Source organism: Carettochelys insculpta, chromosome 1 (genome assembly GCF_033958435.1).
Source record: "Carettochelys insculpta isolate YL-2023 chromosome 1, ASM3395843v1, whole genome shotgun sequence".
Lineage (NCBI taxonomy): Eukaryota > Metazoa > Chordata > Testudines > Carettochelyidae > Carettochelys > Carettochelys insculpta.
This window is the reverse complement of record NC_134137.1, coordinates 20332195-20354610: the sequence shown is the minus strand read 5'-3', so window position 1 is coordinate 20354610 and position 22416 is coordinate 20332195. Positions and strand designations below refer to the sequence as shown.

Sequence of the window (22416 nt, the reverse complement as noted above, 5' to 3'; positions counted from 1 at the left end):
CCTTGTAGCAGTTTGGCACATGCTGCAAGTTCAGAGGGTTTTCAGCAAGTGTTGAAGTGAGTTGGTGATTATGAAAAGGTAATGCTGGTCTGTTCTATTTTTGATGAATAAAATTTTTGCTTGTTCCATAAACTGGTGGGGTCTACCTAACCCAGTGATGGACAACCTAAGCTAATGAGTGGATCACATGAGTGGCCCTTCTTTATCTCAGTGAGCCACAAGATTGTCGTAACCAAGATGGCTTCCTAGGATAGGGTAGTTTTGCTATCTGCACTTGCATACCTGGAATTCATGGGGTGTCCCACTTGAACTGTAGCGGCCCTTTTATTGGGTGCAGAGGGAGTGCACAGCTCTCACAGTCATTGTTAGTGTCGTGAACATGCACCTCACTTCGCGTGCCTTGGCTTTAGGAGTGTGTGTCACTTTAGTGGTGCCAGTAGGGGAGAAAACTGTGCAGAGAGAAACCAGTGAAATCTGGCAACTGTGTACGTAGGCAACTGTAAACAGAATGTCTTGTGGGCCAACGCATGCCCACCACTGACCTACACCTAATCAATATGTTAAGGAGAATCTTTCAACTAAGCCGGTGAGCAAATGGGATACTGTTCTGCAATAGGGTATAACTCTTCTCATTTAGATGTAGGCCTTGCCTCACAGGCTCTGTGTTTTAAATAGTTTTCACTGCAGAGTTCACTTGGGTAACTGGCACCTGGGTCTGAACTTCTGGTAAGCCTCACCCAGGTCTGAGCATTCTCACGACAAAGCCCTACCTGCACTATTTCTGCACTCACTCATGTGCCTAGTGGCATATTTGTGTTGCAGAAACCTGTGGTTCTTTTCCAGGCAATTTCTGTGGAATTTGTCTGTCAGTGAGGAATTGTGGGATGGTATGAGAGGACTTCTCACTCCAGTGATCTGGACTGCAGCTCCCCTACAAAGTGGCCAGCTTCTGCTGTAATTTAAGTGGATTTGGGATGATGGCCCACAAATACAGTGGGGTAAATGAGCCCAGACTTAAAGCACTTCCAAAGCCAGGTGAGAGGGTTTACTCTGTGTGGGTAGCAGTGGAATTTGAGTTAGAGCTGTGCTTAGTTGTCCAATGTCCTATAAGCATGGGAGATGAGCAATTTGGATGGGGATTAAAATTCTGCCTCTTGAGATGCTATTAAAGCTTGATATTTCCACACTGGACCAGAGCAATGACTCCTGTGGTCCTTGCAGGGTTTTTTCCCCCTTTGTCCCTTCTGCTGTTAGAATTGTAAGGCGTGCATTTCAGAAGCAAGTCTTGTGGTGTTCCTAGTATAAATAGTTTTGTAAATAGCTTTGAGCCAAAGTAATATGTCCATTGGTATCAAGATAAATAAAATTTGATTTTCTTTTAATTTTTAATTCAGTTTTTTATTTGAATTAAATACAAGGTTTTTTTAAATTTGAAATTGATCACATATGTTAGCCTAAAGTACTTATAATCTGTTAAAGATATTTAAATTAAAATACAAAGATATTAAGTAGTACTACCAGATGTTAATGCAAATCAGCCTACTGAACTGTTGGAAGGCACTGACAAAGGACCAGGAGTCAGAGTCTGTTGAAGTGTTACAGTAGCTTTTGACAGCGTTAGCCTTGTCTGTGGGTGTAAAGGGAATGTTGTCTTCAGTTCAGTTTATTCAGCTGACTTTTTGTTCAATGATCAGTTCATTCAAAATTAAGAAATCGATTTGGAGATGGAAAAGCAGAAGTTTATTTTTCCTTTTCCAAATTTATGAATAAAAATTGGTGAGATGATGAGATCTAGCAGGTCTGAAAACTGAAGCAATCAGTTCAGTTTGTTAATTGACAGTACTTCCTTTGTTTAATAAATCATTTAGTCTGAAAAGCAAAACATGTTCTGTTTAAAAACCATGATAAACATTTTCTTATGGTTCCACATATGATACTTTTATGTAACTAGAAAAAGAGATGCTGTTTTCCACTTTGAATTGAGTTTCTGTCCATATAGTACCTGACCAAAATCACGAGTAAAAAATTAATATTTTGGTAAATAAGAAATGTATTACTCAGGACTTTTAACACAGTAAATGTAAGGTAAGTTATATTTGCTCAAGTGAATATGAGTAAATATAGTGTATCCTTATGGTTAGCCAAAAAAAAGGTATCAATTTAATATGAAATATATATTTATTTAGTAGCAAGTCAACATGTCCTAATGCAGTAGTGTCCGATAGTAATTCAAGGATCGCCACACTTGTGGTTGTGGTCCTTCCATATTCGTCACACGTGTCTTCCCTAGAGCCAGGCACCCTGGAGGAGCTGCGCAGGTGTCAGAGCCACAGGGGTTGCTGCTGCCATGCGCTTGTCCCACCAAGTGGTGGGGGGCACGTGTGGAGCAAGCAGAGGGCAACCCATGTGTACAGCTCTGCGGAGCTGCATCTGAAGGCTCCAAGAGCCACATGTGGCTCCAGAGCCCGGAATTGCCACACCACAGTGCCCTGTTCACTGCATGTGGTAAGTAGTGAATGTATTGGACACTGCGGTTGTAATGGTTACCAAAAAATGAGACTGAGCCTTTCTTTGAAAAAGAGCTACAAAATAATTCAAAACAAAATAAAATTGATTTGAATTAATGCTGCTTGTTAGTTGATTTATGCCAAGGTTAAAATTAATAGTTAAATCAGTTCACCCTGCTAGAGTGCTACTGCTGGTATATCTAATCTCCTTCAGGAGATACAGGTTTGCAGCCAGAGCTCTGTCTGGATAAGCTATCTCTCCGGTAGGCGGCTTTGCTGGCATAGCTTCTGCCAGCTACAGGGTTTCTGTAGTGTAGACAAGCCCTAAAATGAAGGACACCCAGCTTCTGTGAAGTGTTAGAAGGTCAGTGAATGTTTGCAAAGCTTTGGCGTGATGAAGGGCTAAGGTCTATTAATTATAATCCTAAAATTCCTTCTTGCTGAGGTAAGAAAGTCCATTGATACTTTTTTGCTGCACAGGGCTTTGAGCATAGGATATGGAGGGGAAGATTTTGCTGTGGGGTGCCTGGTCCTGCTATCTGCCCCACAAACAGCAGGTATCCCACTATCAGAAATGTGGTAGAACCCTAATATTGCAAATCCCCGATTTCTGCAGTAGCCCAAGTAAAGTCGACCCATAGTTATATCAGCCTTTCTCTTTGCTTATTCTTAGGCATTGTAGAAGAGCGAGGGACATAGCTGAACTGAAGTTTTTGTTCCATTATAAAAATTGATAACGAGTTAACAGATTAAATAGAGGGGAGGAAGGGTGATAGCCAGGGAGGCTGCTCCAACCTGACTTGGCTGGAGCTGGTCCCCCTGCTATGGATGGGACTGCTCTGGCTGGTGAAGAAATCTAGTGAGTAATCTTGAGGAATGGGATAGAGGAAGAAGATCTTAATTGTGAGTGTGTGTGTGTTTTAAAAAAAAAAAAAAAGAAAGAAAACACACACCCTGGCATTTTTTTACACAAAACTGGTAATGGAGCAATATTCAACCCCCTTCTCTTTTATTTTTAAATCTAGGCCTTTCCCCTAATAAAAATGTGGTCTCTGCCTCTGCCTGAAGAGGCTTTTTATGTTGCTTTAGCACTAAACCAGCTAGATGTTCCAGGGTGTTTCTTTGTGTGCAAATTATTCAATGACCTGAAAAGATCTGCAAGAGCCTGAAGGAAAGGTCATTTGTGTTTCTGTGCCTATATCATCTCCATATCACTGGAGCCTTTGTTAAAATAATAGAATAACAATGAAGACTCAGTAGACTATTTCATTTCCTTTTTTTCTCATTAGCATAGCACTTTTTTCTAATGGAATCAAATTAATTTCCCTGTGAAAGGAAAATAGCGTTGATTAAAAAAAACCTTAATAAATTGGAGGCACCTTCCATAGATGAAAAACAACCTCCCTGTTTTTTATCAGACTTACCATTGAGCCTTTCTGGTAATGATGTATAAAAACCAAAATATTCTAATGGTAGACGTTCCTAAAGATTTTATTTTTCATGATCTTTGTGAGGTAGAATGAACGAGCCTGTAAGATTCAGAGCTTGATTGAGCAATCTGGGTTTGTTCTCCTGTGCAGCTTTCCATGTCGTTCAGAGCCTTTGATTTTGGGTGTCTTGTTCTCTTAAAAGTTTAGGGCCTGATTACTTCCCAACCACCCTCCAAGGTTCTGAACATTTACAGCTCCAATTATCTGTGCATGTTCAGCTCCTTTGAAATTTAAGTCCCAAGTATCCCAGTCTGAGCTCAGGTTACTGTTGAAAATTCAAGCTTTTACCTCTTTGTGTCTTGGTTTCTCCATCTGTAAAATGGGATGAGTGGAGGCAGTCCCTCCATGTGCTCTGTGTTGCACCTTATGATGTCATTAATTGTGGTTTATAACTTGTGTGTTCAAATTTAAACACAATTTGGCAATTTTACATCAACAGCGTTACATCTTCAAAATATCAGATAAAGCTACTCCCTGGAAAATGTTTAAAAGATGGTCACCAACTTGGTCTGCAGTCCTAAATATAGCTTTCCACCCCATCTTTGTCGTATTGGGTGTCATAATTGTTATGTTGATCCCAAAAATGAGACACCATACATACATTGCTGCACAATGACACTTCCTCTGTGACTCTTCCTACTACAACCCTGCCTTTTGATCATCTCGCAATGCAAACGATGCTCTCTTGCACTTAAATTGCACAACTATTTCTGTAGACTTCAAGCAAAATTCAGAATTGTTGACCTGCTTTTAGTCCTACAGGCCTGTATAACTGAAGTAAGAGGAGCTGCATATTTTTAGCTTTCCCCAAGGAGTCCGAACCCCATGGTGGCATATGAATGTGCACCCATGCCTCTGTTACAACCTACATAGCTTTATCATTGCACTTTGCATTCCACTAATGCTTGAAAGCACCAACAACAGTCAAGGGACTGAGGCACAGAGCAACTGAGGCTCTTGCTGGGCATCTTTGGCAGAGCCAAGGAGCTGGACCCAGTTCTCTTGAGTCTCTGTGCAGTGCCTTATCCACAAGACCTTCCTCGCTCCTTTCTGCTACATTCAGTAGCTTTATAACTTGGTGTCTGTCTTTTTAGTTTCTGCTACCACCTCAGTAAATTATTTCAGTGCCATTGAATAACCTTGGGTATGCAGCAAAGCATTAAGGGCCATATCATGTACCTGGCGTGCTTCCTAGCACGGAAGTCAGGGGGAACCAGCCGTCTGACAAAATTTAGTCTAGTCATGTGCTTCTAATGTAAACACTTAAGCTCACGGATAAATTGACTCATCTGACTAGTTTCATTGACTTTGATGAGACAGGTCACGTGAGTAGACAGACATGCAGGATCAGCAGGGGCATAATTTTCTGTGTACTATTCTAACTGTTTAATCTTCTAAGGCTGAAAGCTAAATCTAAGGTGCGGGAAGTCCTCATCAGAGACATGCTGTTTGCAGATGACGCTGCTGTTGTGTCACACACACAAGACCAGCTTCAAAAACTGCTGGATCGGTTCTCCAAAGCGTGCAAGGACTTCGGGCTCTCCATCAGCCTAAAGAAGACAAATGTGCTTGCTCAGGACATTGCTGTTTCTCCGTCAATCAGCACTGACAACTATACGTTAGAGGTCGTCCACGAGTTTGTTTAGCTCGGGTCCACCATCACTGACACCCTGTCCTTGGAGACTGAGCTAAATAGGAGGATCGGTAGAGCAGCCACAACTCTGTCCAGACTCAGCAACAACAAGCTGTACACTCACACCAAAATGCAAGTCTACAGAGCCTGCATCCTCAGCACCCTCCTTTACGGCAGCGAGACTTGGACCCTGTATGCCCGCCGGGGAAAGAGGCTGAACGTCTTCCACTTGCGCTGCCTCAGGCGCATCCTTGGAATATTGTGGAAGGACAGAGTGTCCAACACTACCGTCCTCGAGCAAGCTGGAATCCCAACCATGCACACCCTCCTCAGGCAGCGTCGGCTCCGCTGGCTTGGCCACGTCCACAGGAGGAAGGATGGAAGGATCCCGAAAGACATCCTGTATGGCGAGATAGCCTCTGGCAAAAGACCTCACGGACGCCCCCAGCTGCGCTACAAAGATGTTTGCAAGAGAGACCTCAGGGAAGTAGACATCAAGCCAGACAGCTGGGAGGAGCTGGCAGACGATCACAGCAGATGGAGGCAGGAACTATACAAGGGCCTTCAGAAGGGTGAGTTGAGGATTAGACAGCTAGTAAAGGAGAAGCGAGCCTGCAGAAAGCACAGCAAGGACCTGCCAGACATCCATTATGTATGCAACAGATGCAGCAAGGACTGTCACTCTCTTGTGGGTCTTCACAGTCACAGCTGACGCTGCAAATGAGGATGCCAAATGGAACTACAAAGAGCACGTTCCATAGTCTGTGTAGACTGAAGGATGCTACTAACTATTCTAAAGCAGAATACATTGGTGGCTTCAAATAATGCTTATCATGCAGTTTCTTTTGTTGTTGGGCTGGTGGGGGAGGGTAGGATGGGTATGTGAATTTGTTATACACCATGTTTCATGGCTGGTTTAACCAGGTACCCATAAACTGTCTGTCCCTCTCTGCTCTCCCATAGATGCAATTTGTAATAAGTTGTTACTGACTTACATATATTTACATGTCAGAAGTGTCTAGGGTTAAGAATTTGTTTCTGGCATATTTCCAACTTTGGAGTTGATTTCTCTCCCTTTGCCCTCAAGATTTCCTTTAGGCTGCTTCAGTGACATGATACCATTCTGTCACCCCAAGGACCTGTCTGGACTGGAGATTAGTTCCAGGTTATTGTACAAATCCTGGCTTTCCCATCTACATTAGGAGTTTGCATGGTGTAGCTATGCTGAGAATTTGATGAAGTAGGTCTTACCCACTAAAGCTCGTTACCTAATGAATAAATTTGTTGTTCTTTAAGATGCTGCAGCACTGGTTGGCCGTTGGCTTTTCCCATGCTAACATAGGTAATTGCAAAGTTGAGAAATGGTCCCAAACTGGTTTTGAAATGAACTTTGTTTGAATTATTTTTAAAACCAGTTAGACGATGCTCCTTGTATGAACAAGTCCCCACTGTATCACTGTGCTCCTGGAAACCTGGGACTTGTCCTGTTGTTTAGTTTTATTTGGATTGAAGCAGCTGTAATTTTCAGAGGATGGGGGATGAATGAGAAATCAGAAGCTGTGTTCCTTAACTAAGGATTAATACTCTGGCATATCGTGCATTCTTGCCTTACAGACATTGAATAAAGCACAGCAGCCTAGGGAAAACTCCCTTTTCTTCAATGTTCCTGCGTTCCTGACAGTCTCGGGACAGCTCCATCTGGAAGTGATGGCTGGGTATGGAAATTTTTCTTGACCTAAAGGCACCTCATAAAATTTGGTTGGAGTTTCTGTCCAGTAGGCTTTGTTCCACCTTCCATGTGCTTGTCAAACGCCCAGTTGGGCTGTATATTAAGGTCAGAGCTGCAGAGTCCACTTTACTGTTTGGAGAAAGCTGGATTCCATTTGAATGCTGGAGAATGGGTCAGGGTGTAAGTTTTCTGCCCTTAGTTTCTCTTTACCTTATCCTGTCTCTGTTTCTGTCTCTTTTCCCTTTGGTTGTGTGACTTCTCTCTTCTTCCCTCTGCATCTCCTTCCCTGCAACAACGCGCCATACTTAACCATGCTTTCACTCCCAACACCCCATCCCCTCTTTAGGGCTGTGAAAGTAATCAACAATTGAATAATCAATGATATTGCATAGTGTTGTCATTCCACCTCAGTGTCAGCACCCCGAGACTGAGAGGTGTGAACTCTCACATCTCATAAAAGCCGCTTTGTCAGTCTGTCTGCAGACTTGAGCCTGGTCTACACTGAGTTTTCACAGTGATTAATTTAATTGCTAGATTAAACCCGTGGGGGGGAGGGTTTCCTGATTTTTCCAAACCCTGAGCAGAGTGAATTTGATATACACTCATAGGGAGGTGTTGTGAGACACATCACCTTCATATTAGTGCACGTAACAAAATTCAGGGAGTTGGGGTGAGACTAAAGGGCAGAGGATTGTGGTGTGGGAGTGTGAGGTCTAGGGGCTCAGGGCTGGGACAAGGGCTGCCAACTCCGTTGGACTGGATGACATTGCCACCAGTGGTGTCTAGTCTGGGAGAGTTGGCAACCCTGTCTGGGACAGAGGGATGGGGTGCAAGGGCTCCGGTTGGTGATGTGAACTTCAGAGTGGGGCTGGGGCAGAGGGAGGGTTGCGGGGGTAAGAGTGTGAGTTGGGACTGGGGAGTTCTGTGGCCTGGCCATTCCAGCTGTGGAAAGTGTGTGTGGGGAGACAGGTTGCCTGGGCTGTGGCAGGAGGAGTCCCAGTTGTCTCAGCTGTGTCAGGTGGGGGAGTCCAGGGCCACCAAAGTCACTGCAGGGAACATCTGGGGCCATGTTGTTGTGTGGAGTGGGTGGGTGTTTGGGGCTGGACTGTCACAGGGGCAGGGCCAGAGAGGGGCTACCCATGATACCTAGGCCATGGCAAAGGCAAGGCTGGGCTGCCCATGCCACAGCAGAGTTGGGCCCATGCAGGGCTGCTGCACTTCACCCATGGTAAAGTCCTGACTGAGGCTAGATGGCCCCTGCTGTGGCAAGTTGGAGAGCCACTGGGGGTGAGTCATCTCTCCCCCAGCTGCCACAGATTCTTGCCCTGCGCAGGGCTAAATAGATAAATGTGTGACTAAGCATCTACAGAGGACTTGGTGGGTGAGGCCACTCATGTTTTGGTGTCCATCTGTTGATACAAAGCTGTTTCCCTCATTATAGGTGGGTTGCTCTGATTTAAGTCTATTTCTACTGATTGAGTGAAATCAGTATAAAAACTGGATATACATCAGTCCTCGGAAAGACAGCAGTGTGTCTGCTTACCACTCAGCGCACACTCTGGGAAGGTTATCATCACAACCATTGGGGGAGAGAAGCCTTTATTTCCAGCAAAAGCTTTAGTTCTGCAATACTGAATGTTTAATGAGAACAACAAGAAGTCTTGTGGCACCTTATAGACTAACAGATATTTTGGAGCCTAGGCTTTCGTGGGCAAAGACCCACTTGATCAGATGCATGAGTGGCGGGGGGGTGGTTTCAGAGGGGTATTTAAAGAGTCAAATGAGAAATGAAATCCTGAAACAAAAAATTGTAATAAATTGCAGCTCAGAGATTTCTCTCTCCATTTGATTTTTGAAATTTTTTTGTTTCAGGATTTCATTTCTGATCTGACTCCTTAAATACCCCTCTGAAACCCCGCCCCCACTCATGCATTTCATGAAGCGGGTCTTTGCCCACGAAAGCTTATGCTCCAAAATATCTGTTAGTCTATAAGGTGCCACAAGACTTCTTGTTGTTCTCGAAGCTACAGACTAACACTGCTACCTCTCTGAAAAATGTTTCATGGTGGTCTCACAAATACATCACACAGGCTAGAGCAAGCTCACAAGCCAGGTGTATGTTGGGAGACATTCTGGAGTAGTCCCTAATGCACATTTGCTTCAGGGTCATGGGGAGGAGGCAGTTTGTGTTGCTGTTTGCCCATTGGAGAACTGAGTGTAATAACTTGCATCATGCTACTGTAACAAAGCTAATTGACTGTCACTAGATAGAGCCCAGGCCAGAGAGATGTAAAACTTGTTTAGCCCTGCATTTCTGTTGAACTCATCTTCACTGTGGAACTATATCCTAAATCTGTCCTCCTGCAATTGATGCAGTGGCATCAATTTAGTGAGTCTGGTGAAGACATGCTATATCAGTGGGAGAGCACTCTCTGGTTAACTTCTTTACTCCATTGCCCCGGAAAGCATCAGGTAAGTTGCAGGGAGAACATCTCTTGTCAACACCAGTGTAGTAAGTGGATATCTACTATGTCAAGTTCAGTTATGTTATCTGTATCAGTGAAGCAACATGTAGACCAGGCCTAAAGATGAAATCCCGGTCTTGCTGACAACAGTTTCAGAATCCCCGCTTGCTACAGTAGAGCCAAGATTTCATTCCTGGAAATTGAGGCTATAAGATACTACGGAAATTTTACTTTTCTCTGCAAAGTTCTGCACAAATACATAATTTTTGCAGATGTGGAGACAGATTATCTGCAGATATCTACATCCACATCTACATATGCAGATACCCGTTGATATAAAGCAGATAACTTCAAATTTGCAGGGTTCTGTCTCTGTGCCTTGGGCTCTAAAAGACAGATGTCCTCTCTCTGCACAGATCACCACAGCAGATACAGTCAGCTTTGATGCTCAAGCTAAGTTTTCGTGACAGTGGGTATACATGGCAGGATATCCTTAACACGCTCTCTAACTTGTTGCCCCTGCTGTTCTGACAGAAGTGGAACTTACTGACAACCTAAGTCTATTTTGTCCTCTATAGCGGTTATGTCACTTTGGGGAGCTGATGAAAGGGTTGAGAGAAGTTTCGGGGGGGGGGGAGGTATTTTTAGGCACCTCTGAAAGAAAATGGGATTATATTTGCGTGTGATCAAATTACATCTGTGCCCGCTGACCTGTGTTGGAAGATGTAGTCCTATAAATCAAATAACTATGAAACGGTATTTTAACTTAACATCTCCATTAAATTAGTCTCTCTTCTCAGAAGAGCACACAGTTTATTCTGGGACTGGACTGAAAACTAATTGAAGAAATACTGAGTCCTTTCTTCTGAACTATTACTCCAGTGGCATCATTTAGATGTTCCTCATCTAAAAGGAAAAAAGAAAAAGTGGGGCCTTGTCAGCAGACAGTCCAGTGTATTGTAGCTTCATGTTTTGTTCTGCATAATGTCATTTTTGCAGCTCCTTTAAATAGACCAAAACCAACTAAATGTAGATGTTCTGTATTTATCCTTGATGATCTTGATCTATAGCTGTTCTGTGACCTTGCTCCTCTTCGTTCATTCTGCACAAAATATTTCTGATGTTTCTAACGAAATCTTCAAAAACAGACCAACTGAGAAGACCCTGTGGGATCAAAAATATAACTGTAATATAAGAGCTGTCATGCTGGGTCAGACCATGGTCCATCCCCACTATCCAATTGCCAGTGGTGGCCGATACAAGAGCTTCAGGGGAGTGTACAGAACAGCGTAGTTCGGGAGTGATCCACCCATCTTCTGCTTCTGGCTTCTGTGAGTCAGAGATTTAGAGTTGCCCTTTTCATGGGCTTTTATCCATGACCACTTTGACTAATACCATTGATAGGTCTATCTTCCACGAGCTTATCTAGTTCTTTTTTGAACTCATTTATGCAATTGACCTTCACAACACCCCATGGCAGTGAGTTCCACAGATTAATTTTGTATAGTGTGGAAAAAGTACTTACCTTTGTTTGCATGACATCTGTCTCTTTCATTAGATGACCAGTGTTTTTTCTATTGTGTGTAAATAAACACTTCTCTATGGGGGGAGGGAGAAGAAAAAATGGGTTACCTGTCACTTGTAAGACCAACAAAACAAAGCAGCAGAAATGTAGCATTTTAACGACTAACAAAATGATTTATCTGGTGATGAGCTTTCATGGGACAGACTCACTTCTTCAGATCGATTTCATTTGCAGTACAGACTGACATAAGTACGGAGGAGCAAAAAAGAAAACAAATTGCAGTTAAAAACAAGCAAATCAAATAGGACTGAGGAAACTGGGTGAGAGGTGGAGGGATGTTAATTGTCTTGTCTGAGATCATTAGGAGCATCAAAGGAAGGGAAGCAGTCCTTGTAACGTGTGAGGTAGTTGAAGTCTCTGTTCATTCCAGCCGTGTCTACACGTGCACGCTACTTCGAAGTAGCGGCGCCAACTTCGAAATAGCGCCCGTCACGGCTACACGTGTTGGGCGCTATTTCGACTTTAACATTGACGTTAGGCGGCGAGACGTTGAAGTTGCTAACCCCATGAGGGGATGGCAATAGCGCCGTACTTCGAAGTTGAACATCGAAGTAGGGCATGTGTAGACGATCCGCGTCCCACAACATCGAAATAGCGGGGTCCGCCATGGCGGCCATCAGCTGAGGGGTTGAGAGACGCTCTCTCTCCAGCCCCTGCGGGGCTCTATGGTCACCATGTGCAGCAGCCCTTAGCCCAGGGCTTCTGGCTGCTGCTGCTGCAGCTGGGGATCCATGCTGCATACACAGGGTCTGCAACCAGTTGTCGGCTCTGTGGATCTTGTGTTGTTTAGTGCAACTGTGTCTGGGAGGGGCCCTTTAAGGGAGCAGCTTGCTGTTGAATCCGCCCTGTGACCTTGTCTGCAGCTGTGCCTGGCACCCTTATTTCGATGTGTGCTACTTTGGCGTGTAGACGTTCCCTCGCAGCGCCTATTTCGATGTGGTGCTGCGCAACATCAATGTTGAATGTCGACGTTGCCAGCCCTGGAGGACGTGTAGACGTTATTCATCGAAATAGCCTATTTCGATGTCGCTACATCGAAATAAGCTATTTCGATGTAGCTTCCACGTGTAGACGTAGCCTCCATGTGTTAATGTTGAATAGGTACTCAGAAATCTCTCGCTCTAATCTGCTGTTAAATTCTCTGGCTACGTCTACACGTGCACCCAACTTCGAAATAGCTTATTTCGATGTTGCGACATCGAAATAGGCTATTTCGATGAATAACGTCTACACGTCCTCCAGGGCTGGCAACGTCGATGTTCAACTTCGACGTTGCTCAGCCCAACATCGAAATAGGCACAGCGAGGGAACGTCTACACGGCAAAGTAGCACACATCGAAATAAGGGAGCCAGGCACAGCTGCAGACAGGGTCACGGGGCGGACTCAACAGCAAGTCGCTCCCTTAAAGGGCCCCTCCCAGACACACTTTCATTAAACAGTGCAAGATACACAGAGCCAACAACTAGTTGCAGACCCTGTATATGCAGCACGGACCCCCAGCTGCAGCAGCAGCAGCCAGAAGCCCTGGGCTAAGGGCTGCTGCCCACGGTGACCACAGAGCCCCGCAAGGGCTGGAGAGAGAGTATCTCTCAACCCCCCAGCTGATGGCCGCCATGGAGGACCCCGCTATTTCGATGTTGTGGGACGCGGATCGTCTACACGTCCCTACTTCGATGTTGAACGTCGAAGTAGGGCGCTATTCCCATCCCCTCATGGGGTTAGCGACTTCGACGTCTCGCCGCCTAACGTCAATTTCAACTTCGAAATAGCGCCCAACACGTGTAGACGTGACGGGCGCTATTTCGAAGTTACTGCCGCTACTTCGAAGTAGCGTGCACGTGTAGACGCAGCTTCTGTGTTCCAGGACACAAGTTCTCAGGTCTTTAACAGAGTGGCCCACTCCATTGAAGTGTTCGCTGACCGGCTTACGTGTATTGAGTTTCTTAATGTCTGCTCTGTGTCCATTTATTCTTTGGCAAAGGTTTTGCCTAGGCCGTCCAATGTACATGGTGTCAGGGCATTGTTGGCACATAATAGAATATATAATGTTGCTGGAAGTGCACAAGGATGTGCCTTTGATCTTGTCACTAACATGGTTAGGTCCAGTGATAGTATCCCCAGAATAAATAAGTAGACAAAGTTGGCAGCCAGGTTTGTTGCAAGGAAAAGTTCCACGGTTCGTATTAGTGTGGTGTAGCCTGTGATTGCTGGTGAGAATGTTTCAGGTTAAGAGGTTGTCTATAGGAAAGGACAGGCCTGTCACCTAGGGCCTTCTGGAGTGTAGAATCCTGATCCAGAATGTATTGTAAGTTGTTATTGATGCATTGCAGGAGTTTGAATTGGGAGCTATAGGTGATGACAAGTGGTGTTCTATTGTTGATCTTCTTGGGCCTATCTTGGAGTAGCTGGTTTCTGGGTATTCGTTTGGCCCTGTCAGTTTTTTTTTGTTTAACTTCTCCTGGTGGATAATTCAGTTTTATAAATGCTTGGTAGAGGTCTTGTAGTTTTTGGTCTCTGTCAGTAGGATCAGAACATACGTGATTGTATCTAAGAGCCTGACTGTAAATGAAGGATCGTGTGGTGTGAGCTGGATGGAAGCTGGAGGCATGTAGGTAAGTGTAGCAGTCAGTGGATTTCTGGTAGAGGGTAATGTCGATGTGGCCATCAGTGATTTGTACAGTGGTATTAAGACCAGGTATTTGTACTGCGGTAGTAGGACCAGTTAATGAGGCAAATTAAGTGGGATGTTTCTCATCCTGTGAATAAAAAAGGTGGGAAATTTGCCTGAATTAGAGATCTTAACTATCTTATGCATTAAAATTGTCTTTATTAATTGATCCTACTAGTGACAGGTTTAACCTCTTCCTCCTTACCCCAGCTATATAAACCTTGTATTCTGTTTTTCCTCTCTCTCTTTTTTTCATCTGAAGAAGTGGGTTTTCCCTACAAAAGCTCATGACCTACTGAATTTTTTAGCTTCTAAGGCGTCACAGGACTGCTTGTTGTTTTGCAAAGCTACAGACTAGCACAGCTACCCTTCTGAGACTGGTAAAATGTCTGCTGGGACTGGCCACTCCTTTTGGGGTGGACCTTTTAACAACACAGAGTAGGCCTGAAAGGTGACTTGCTTGGTGTCATACTCCTGAAAAAGGGCTAGCTTTCAGGAGGATGGGAAATGCTGCTTTAAAGGGAGATGAAATTTGATACATAAATTACTTGTTAATTATGCAGCAAATGGAAGAGGACTCCCCTCTGTGTTCTCTTCAGTCACATTATTGTTCTGGCTTGTACAATCTTAAATACTTTTGGCTGCAGATGCGTGAATGATATATACTACCTATAAAGCATTCCTGCTGTTCAGTGTTACCAAGCGTAAGGTGTAATTGGCTAATTTATCTTGAATCCCTTTGAAACAAAACTCTTCATGAAGTGTCTTGTGCAACATTTTTCTGACACACGCTGATAATACAGACTTGTAATTAGGTGGAAAACTAACGTTCATTAATTAGGCTGGGACAGACACTTAATTGAAGCTATAAAAAGTAACCATGACATGTCTGGTTTAATTCAATTACTGCACTTTCCCATCTTGTTTGTAATTGCTCTAGTGATTTTTAATTACTTTTTTTATTTGGTAGGAGGGCAGTTTTAGTGGTTGAAACAGGAGACCTGGGAATTGAGTCTCCTGCTCCGAACTTCGCAGCTGGCTTGGACAAGCTGTTTGATCTCTCTCTGTTCATCTGTAAACTGGGATGACATTCTTGTGAGGAGTAGAGTCTGCACAAGAGATGTGCTCAGTGTGCAGTCAGAGGGCAAGGCATCCTCTAATTCAGGCATATTGGGCATGGTGCAGGGGCTAACTGGGTGAAATTAGCTAGGCTGTGTTATGCAGGGTGTCAGGCTAGAGGATCATAGTGGTACCTTTTGGTTTTAATACATATTACAAGCAGTAACCAGATTGATAGATTATAAATTCCTCTGAGGAAAGGCGCTCTCTCTGCCAGTTCAAAGTATAATTTCTCTTAAAGGAAAGTGAAAAAAGAGTTGCTTTGTAAAGAGAAGAATTATCAGCTCTCCCTTTCTCTGATTACTCAGTACTTTGCTAAGCTGTAGCAGATTAGTAGGTGTTAAGGCCAGAAGGCAACATTGCGTCTGTCATTCTGTGAGACAAAAGCCATAGAACTTTATCCAGAACATAGGGCCTAGTAGGACGCTATCATGGATGCAGATATATACCAGTCTTGTAACATAAAAAGGTTTCCTCTCTCAAAACTCAGCCCAAACACTAGTGCCCGGTTCATAAGGAGCCAAGTCTGTCTCAGTAACTGACTCTTCTTAGCTTAAGGCAGAAGGGAAGCTCTCTTGCTGCTTCCCACCACTCCCTTAAACTAAGCCGGTTGCATCACAAATAACCAAGCGCTGCTTGCACCCAAAGGAAAAGAAAGTGAAAGGTCATGTGTAACAACGTCATCTGGTGAATATTGCCATAACCTTTTTTTTTTTTTTTGAATTTTTAATGTAGTCATTTGTTTACAGTGCATGCTCTAGTTTTTGAGATCTTCAGGGTATAGACATATAGATCCAGACTTTTAAAGATGCCTCCATCTTGTTTCCATTTGTTCATCAGTGCAACTGTACATGCAATTTTTGAATGCTCTGTGTGTCCGCGTGCAGTCAGTAGAACACAAGGGCTGCATCACAGTTTGGAAAACTGGCACTAAAACACTTTAAAATCTCTTCACTGCGTTTTGGGGTGGATGTAAGTTCTTTTTAGCGTAAAGGAGAGAAATGGGGCACAACTGGATTCATTAAAGGCATGATCTTTGCTGGAGTGTGTGCCCCTCCCATGATTGGTTTTGAACTTTGCTAATATGTTTTATCTGAATCTGAGGACCATTTTGTATCATTCCTGTGTGAAAGGTCCCAGTTAGTGAAGATATGGGAATGGTTATCTGAACTGATGCTTAAAACTAGTGGGCTGTCCTTCATCAGAAAGATATGGGCTGCCATTGCTAATCTGGAGGTTTTATTGATTTCTTTTTTTTTAATTAAATGGTGAAAATCAAAACCAGGGAAAAGCAGACCTCCAGTGAGAATAACATATCACATCATTATGTAATAAATACAGAAGACTAGTTCTTAGAAGATCTCAGTTCTGTTTGTTGTTCATCCACAAACTTGCAGTAAGATTTGTAGCGATTCCCTTCTCTGGGCCATGGTTTCCTCATCTATAAAATAAGAGTGTGTATGTGTGTTATGAGGCTGAATTTATTTTTGTATGTGAAGTGCTTAGAGTCCCTAGGGTGGCGCATAATCTACTGGGATTTCAGTAGGGTCTTTGATACAGTTCCATATGGGAAATTATTAAATTGGAGAAGATGGGAATTGATAACGCTGTTCAGCGATGCCGGAGGCAGGGGTTACACAAGGGCCTTCAGAAGGGCGAGTTAAGGATCAGACAGCTAGCAGAGGAGAAGAGAGCGCACAGAAAGCACACTAAGGACTTGCCAGACACCCACCATATCTGCAAGAGATGCAGCAAGGACTGTCGCTCTCGTGTGGGTCTTCATAGTCACAGTAGACGCTGTAAATGAAGTCCTCAATTGAAACTATAAAGGGCGCGATCCATAGTCTACGCAGACTGAAGGATGCCTACTACTACTACTGGGGATTAATATGAGAATTAAAAGGCAGATGAGGAACTGTTTGATGTGGGGCTCCAGGGAGTCATGTTGAAAGGTGAACTATCCAGCTGTAGGGAGGTTTACCACTCGACTTCCTCAGGGACTGGTTTTGGGACCAATATTATTTACAATTTTTATTAATTAGCTTGTCGCACAATGTGGGTGTGTGCTAATAGTACTTACAGATGACGCAAAGTTGGGAGGTATTGCCAATATGGAGCAGAGCTGGAATGTCATACAACATGATCCAGATGACCGTGAATACTGAGTAATAGAGATGGGATGAAAATGAATAGTGAAAGATCATGTGGTTAGCAACTAACAGACTTTAGCTACAAGTTGAGGACACATCAGTTGGAAGTGACAGAGGATCAGAAGGACCTCAGTGTATTGTTTGGTCACAGGATGATGATGCACCATCAGTGTAAGGTGGATGTGAAAAAAGCTAATGCACTCCCAGGATGCGTCAATCGAGGTATTTCTAGTGGAGACAGAGAAGTGTTAGTACCTTTGAACAAAGCACTTCTGAGACCTCACCAGGAATATTGCGTGCAATTCTGGTTTCCCATATATAAGAAAGATGAATTTGAATTTGAATGGGAGCAGTTGCAAAGGTGGGCTACTAGGATGACCCAAGGAATGGAAAACCTGTCTAATGAGAGGAGATTCAAAGATCTTGTCTTGTTTAGCCGAACCAAAAGAAGTCTGAGGAGCAATATGATTGCTCTCTGTGAATGCACCAGAGCATAAATACCAGAGGGGGAGAGAAGTTACTTCAGTTAAGCATCACTGTAAGCACAAGATCAAATGGTTATAAACCATCAATAACATTAGGCATAAAATTAGACAAGGGTTTCTAATGGTCAGAGGAGCAAAGTTCTGGAACAGCCTTCCAAGAGAGTCTGTAGCGGCAAAAAACCTAACCAGTTTCAAGACTGATCTTGATAAATGTATGGAGGGAATGGTATAGCACATGTTTTCCCAAACTGGGGGGTGGGGTGGGGTGGGGTGTGATGAAATTCCAGGGGGGCATGAGGTGACCCAGCCCCCCCCCCCCCCCCCCCCCGTTTCCCCAACACCAAGAAAGAGCCGTCCTTTGCTTCCGGCTCTCAGCCCTGCCATTTTATATGGGTGACCTGGTGCAGCCGTTGTGAAAAGTAGGCAGCCAGCAAAGACCCATGTGGAGCTAGCTGCCTCTTGCAAAGGTGAGTGAGTGTGGGTTGTGGGGGAGGAGGAGGAGGAGGTTGCGGGTGGAGGTGCCTGGCTTTATAGGAGGGCGGGGAGAGGGGCTTGGGTGGGCAGCTCACAGGGCTTGGCGTGGCTCAGGCAGCTGGCCAGCTTGTGGGACTCATGGGGCTCAGGTGGCTGGCCCCAGCAGCATGGGGCTTGGGCAGCTCAGGCTGGTGGATGGGTTGCTGGCCCCAGCATCATGGGGCTCAGGCAGCTCAGGATGGCAGGTGGGTGGCTGGCCCTGCCAGTGTGGGGCTAGAGCAGGTGGCTCGGGTGGCTGGCCTACAGCTGGGGCGAATTGCTGGTGGGCGGTAGGCTGGCCCCAGCAGTGTGGGGCTCAGGCGACCATTGGGCAGGTGGACGGCTGGTCCCGGCAGCTGGCGGGCAAGTGGGTGGCTGGCCTTGGTGGTGTGGAGCTCGGACGGGCAGCTCTGGCAGCACAGCTCTCAGGTGTGTGGGAGGCCGGTGAGGGCAGCTCTGGAGGCTGGCATGGGCCTCAGGCAGCTGACCAGCTGGAGCTGTACCAGGCAACCACAAGGGGCCAAGAAAAATGATTTGTGCTCACTTTTAATTTTAAATAACATTTTTTTATCAAGCTTTTGTGTTTATTTCAAATTACAAATTGAAATTTTTGTTAAGGGGAGGTTGGATGATGGTAAAGAAGAGGTGAAGGGCATGAGGGTTTCTCAAAAATCAAAGGGGTGATGTGATGCCAAGGGGTTTGGGCACCACTGGACTATAGCAAGACTGCCTAAATGGCACATAGCCAAGCTTCAGCTTCTAGCTGCAAACTTCTCCAACAGCCAGGGATGTGACACTAGATGGGAAGGGCTTGTTCATAGGTATGTGCTCACGAACCTTGCCCGTGTGCTCAGGATCTAACTGATCACCATATTTACAGATGGGAAGGAATTCTGCTCCTGGTCAGATTGGCAGAGATGCAGGGGGGAGCTTTCGCCTTGCTCTGCAGTCTTGGGCACAAGGCACTTGCTCATGTTAAACTAGTGTCGATGGTGGGTTCTTTTAACTTGAAATTTTTTAACCATGATTTGAGGACTTAAGTAACTCAGCTGGAGATTATGGGCCTGTTATAGGAGTTTGGTGGGTGAGGTTCTCTAGACTGCTATTTTCAGGAGATCAGACTGGATGCGACTGTAATGATCTTCTTACCTTAAAAATCTGAATCTATCCTACAGTTTGATAACCCTGCAGCCTGAGCCTACAACCTAAGAGTCGGCTGACCCGGGCCAGCTGCAGCCATGCATCTTTTTATGGCAGCGTAAACGTACTCTGCTGCTCTCAAGAGAACTGGGAATTCTGTTACTTGTATCTCATTCGAGCCTAGGAACTCGTTGTGGTCAGCTTTTCATGCTTGGGGAGAGCACCCCATAAGTATACACAAAGCTACTTCACTGTTCTCCTTCAGATGTCTCCTCAAAACTCTCCTTTGTTGCAATATGTTATGCTGCCAGTTTTATTTGTCATGCCGACAAATATTGTTTCCTTTCCTTGTGTTCCTCTAGCAGTCTGTTGTCTTGTAAGTCATGAGCTAGGAGAATTCTTTCCAACAGCATTGTCATTTGTCTCATTTTTGGTAATTACTGGACCATGGAAGTGCGCTCTCCTCCAAATGGTAATGTCTGAATGTCTGTAGCATAGATGGAAATCAGAAAGGAGAGAGAGAACTGATCGACAGCATGCACGTTCCTTTAGTTGGGATCATATGACACACTTCAGAGCCCTTTTAATTTTTTGTGGTTTTATTTATTATTTTAACCATCTGTTTATCAGAATGAACATGGACAAACTTGTGATCTGATTTTATCAGCTGTTAATCCTTTTCAGTTTATACTGGTGGTGGGCAACCTTCAGCCCAGTGGGGCTCCATCTGTGGCCCACAAAAACCCAGGTTGCTCCCCTTCCTCACGTGCCTCTCATGCACTGAGGCACCAGAGCCCCCCTCCTACCTGCTCCTCGGCCACCCTCCTAGCACTTGCGGCTCGCACAAATCACCTGATTTGATCTCGGCCGTCTTCTTCCACCTCCTGGAGCTGGGGCACTGCAAATCAGCTGTTCAGGAAGCTCTGGGGAGCATGAGAAGGAGCAGGGACGGAGCACAAATTGGGAGAGGCCACGGAGATGCAGGGGGAACCCCATTAGGCTGCTTCAACCCACTCGTGAAGGAGGGCCATTCACGTGGCCCACTAAGGATTTGTGGTTGCTCAGCACTGGTTTATACCTTTACTAAATCAATCCAGTCTCAGGAGTAGCCATGTTAGTCTGTATCTGCAAAAACAATGAGTAGTCCTGTGGCGCCTTATAGACTAAGATTTTTTGGAGCATAAGCGTTTGTGGGCAAAGACCCACTTTGTCAGATTACACGTACGGTGCTTGCAGTTCACACCTTTGCATGAATATCAAATAACTCTTTATCTCTACTGGGAGAATTCATTTTTTCCCTGTGCTGCATGCCGTTAGAGATAGAAGGAGATAAAGAATAAACTGAATGCCCCAGCTAATCTGGATACGTGGTATTGTCTGAAATCACAGTTATATTCTTGTGAGAGTTGGGGAAATGAGGCTGTTTAAGGCATTGGCCTATTGTTGTGAAGGTCTCTCCTGAATTAGAACTTCCATGAATCTGCAAATCTTTGGGTCACGTGTAAAACTTGTTGCTTTGAATGTAACCTCCACCTCCCCTGCCAAAAACCAAATTAAAAGGTGTTGGTGTTTTGTAGGAAGGATTTTCATGAAGGAAGATGGTGCTCTGAAAGGTGCTCGGTTCCCACACTGACATAAAGGATGGAAATTTTAAATAGATTCTGTGGAAGGCTGTTGGGCAAATATCAAACAATGACTGAGGCAAGATTGGAGTACATTGAAGGCACGTGATAGCCCAGATGTGTCGCTGGAAGTAGGGATTGAACATGAGACCTCAGGGTCTAAAAACAGGAAATTAAATGCCTGAAATGAAAGGCCAGTAAACCTATGTGGTCCAGCCACGAGATGGAGACTGAGAGCCACTCTGTGTAAGAGGAGGTTACAGCTGTGCTGCAAAATATTTCCCATCACTGCTAGCAACTGTTCAGCTGCACCAGTGATGGGAGCCCCCATACACACCAGCCTGCAGTAGCTTGAGGCATTTTTACCACTACAATGTCAGTTAAACCTGCTGAAGAACAGGTGTGAGTGATGTGGTAGAACAGCACATCTCCGAGATCCTGATATGTTTCTTATTTACAAAGAAAAAATGTCTAGCACAAATGTGGATGGCAAAACCCAGGCAAATGTCATATGTTTGTCTGAATGAGGCTGACTCAGTAACAAAGAGGTGAGAGCTGCCTCACTTATCTCCAGGTGTGTTAACTCTGAAGCTTAATGGTGGTGGTTTTACTTGACAGAGCTGATAACGCTTTGCTAACAATCAGTGTAGCAAAAACATCTCAGCTATTCTGGTGGTGTGGGAGGAGCTTGGACAGTGTATGCCTATCCCTACTCCTAGCCTGAAATCTCCCTCAACTTGTGTGTAAACTACATCTTGTTTATTTTTGCATTGCAGTGCATTTACCCAGGTGTTCACCTTTGGCCCAACGTTCCGAGCTGAGAACTCTCAAAGTCGCAGGCATCTGGCAGAGTTCTACATGATAGAAGCGGAGATATTTTTTACTGAAAGCCTTCAGGATATTATTCAAGTAGGTGTCCATCTGTGTGGGATTGTATTGGAGCTTTTTCCTCCACTTATTGTGCTCAGCTTTAGGCAGTGCAGTTGAACTCCACATATATCACAATTTTGTGCCGAAGACAGTGAAGCATTTAAGGTCTCTTTGGGCAGAGGAATGGGAGGAAGGGAAATGAGGAAGTTGTTGAGAGAAGGGCTGGTCCAATGCACTCGGAATGAGCCATTGAGTTTTCTTTGATGGGCTCCAGGGCTGCCCTCATTTTTCATACAAAGGGACAACTTGCAGAAGTTACTATTCAAAGCATGCAGTGTTCCACCTGGATTGTATCAGAAGGCCAGGACACTTAAATCAATGCTGAATATTAAACCTGAGATGAGAGCCTTTTGCACAAACAGATGCCATCCTCTGGCAT

The 22416-nt window shown here is 44.6% G+C and overlaps 1 protein-coding gene across 4 annotated transcripts in view; it reads left to right on the top strand.

Annotated features, from left to right (window-relative positions):
* The window catches only part of NARS2 (asparaginyl-tRNA synthetase 2, mitochondrial), a 78572-nt gene that overhangs the window by 12729 nt on the left and 43427 nt on the right, over positions 1-22416 (top strand). For 3 of the 4 annotated variants that reach the window (XM_074983342.1, XM_074983319.1, XM_074983327.1), the window contains exons 6-7: positions 7245-7345; positions 21884-22016. In XM_074983342.1, coding sequence (XP_074839443.1) covers positions 7245-7345; positions 21884-22016 — 234 coding nt within the window. The remainder of the gene's footprint in view (positions 1-7244; positions 7346-21883; positions 22017-22416) is intronic. The other variant, XM_074983333.1, reaches the window with a different exon arrangement.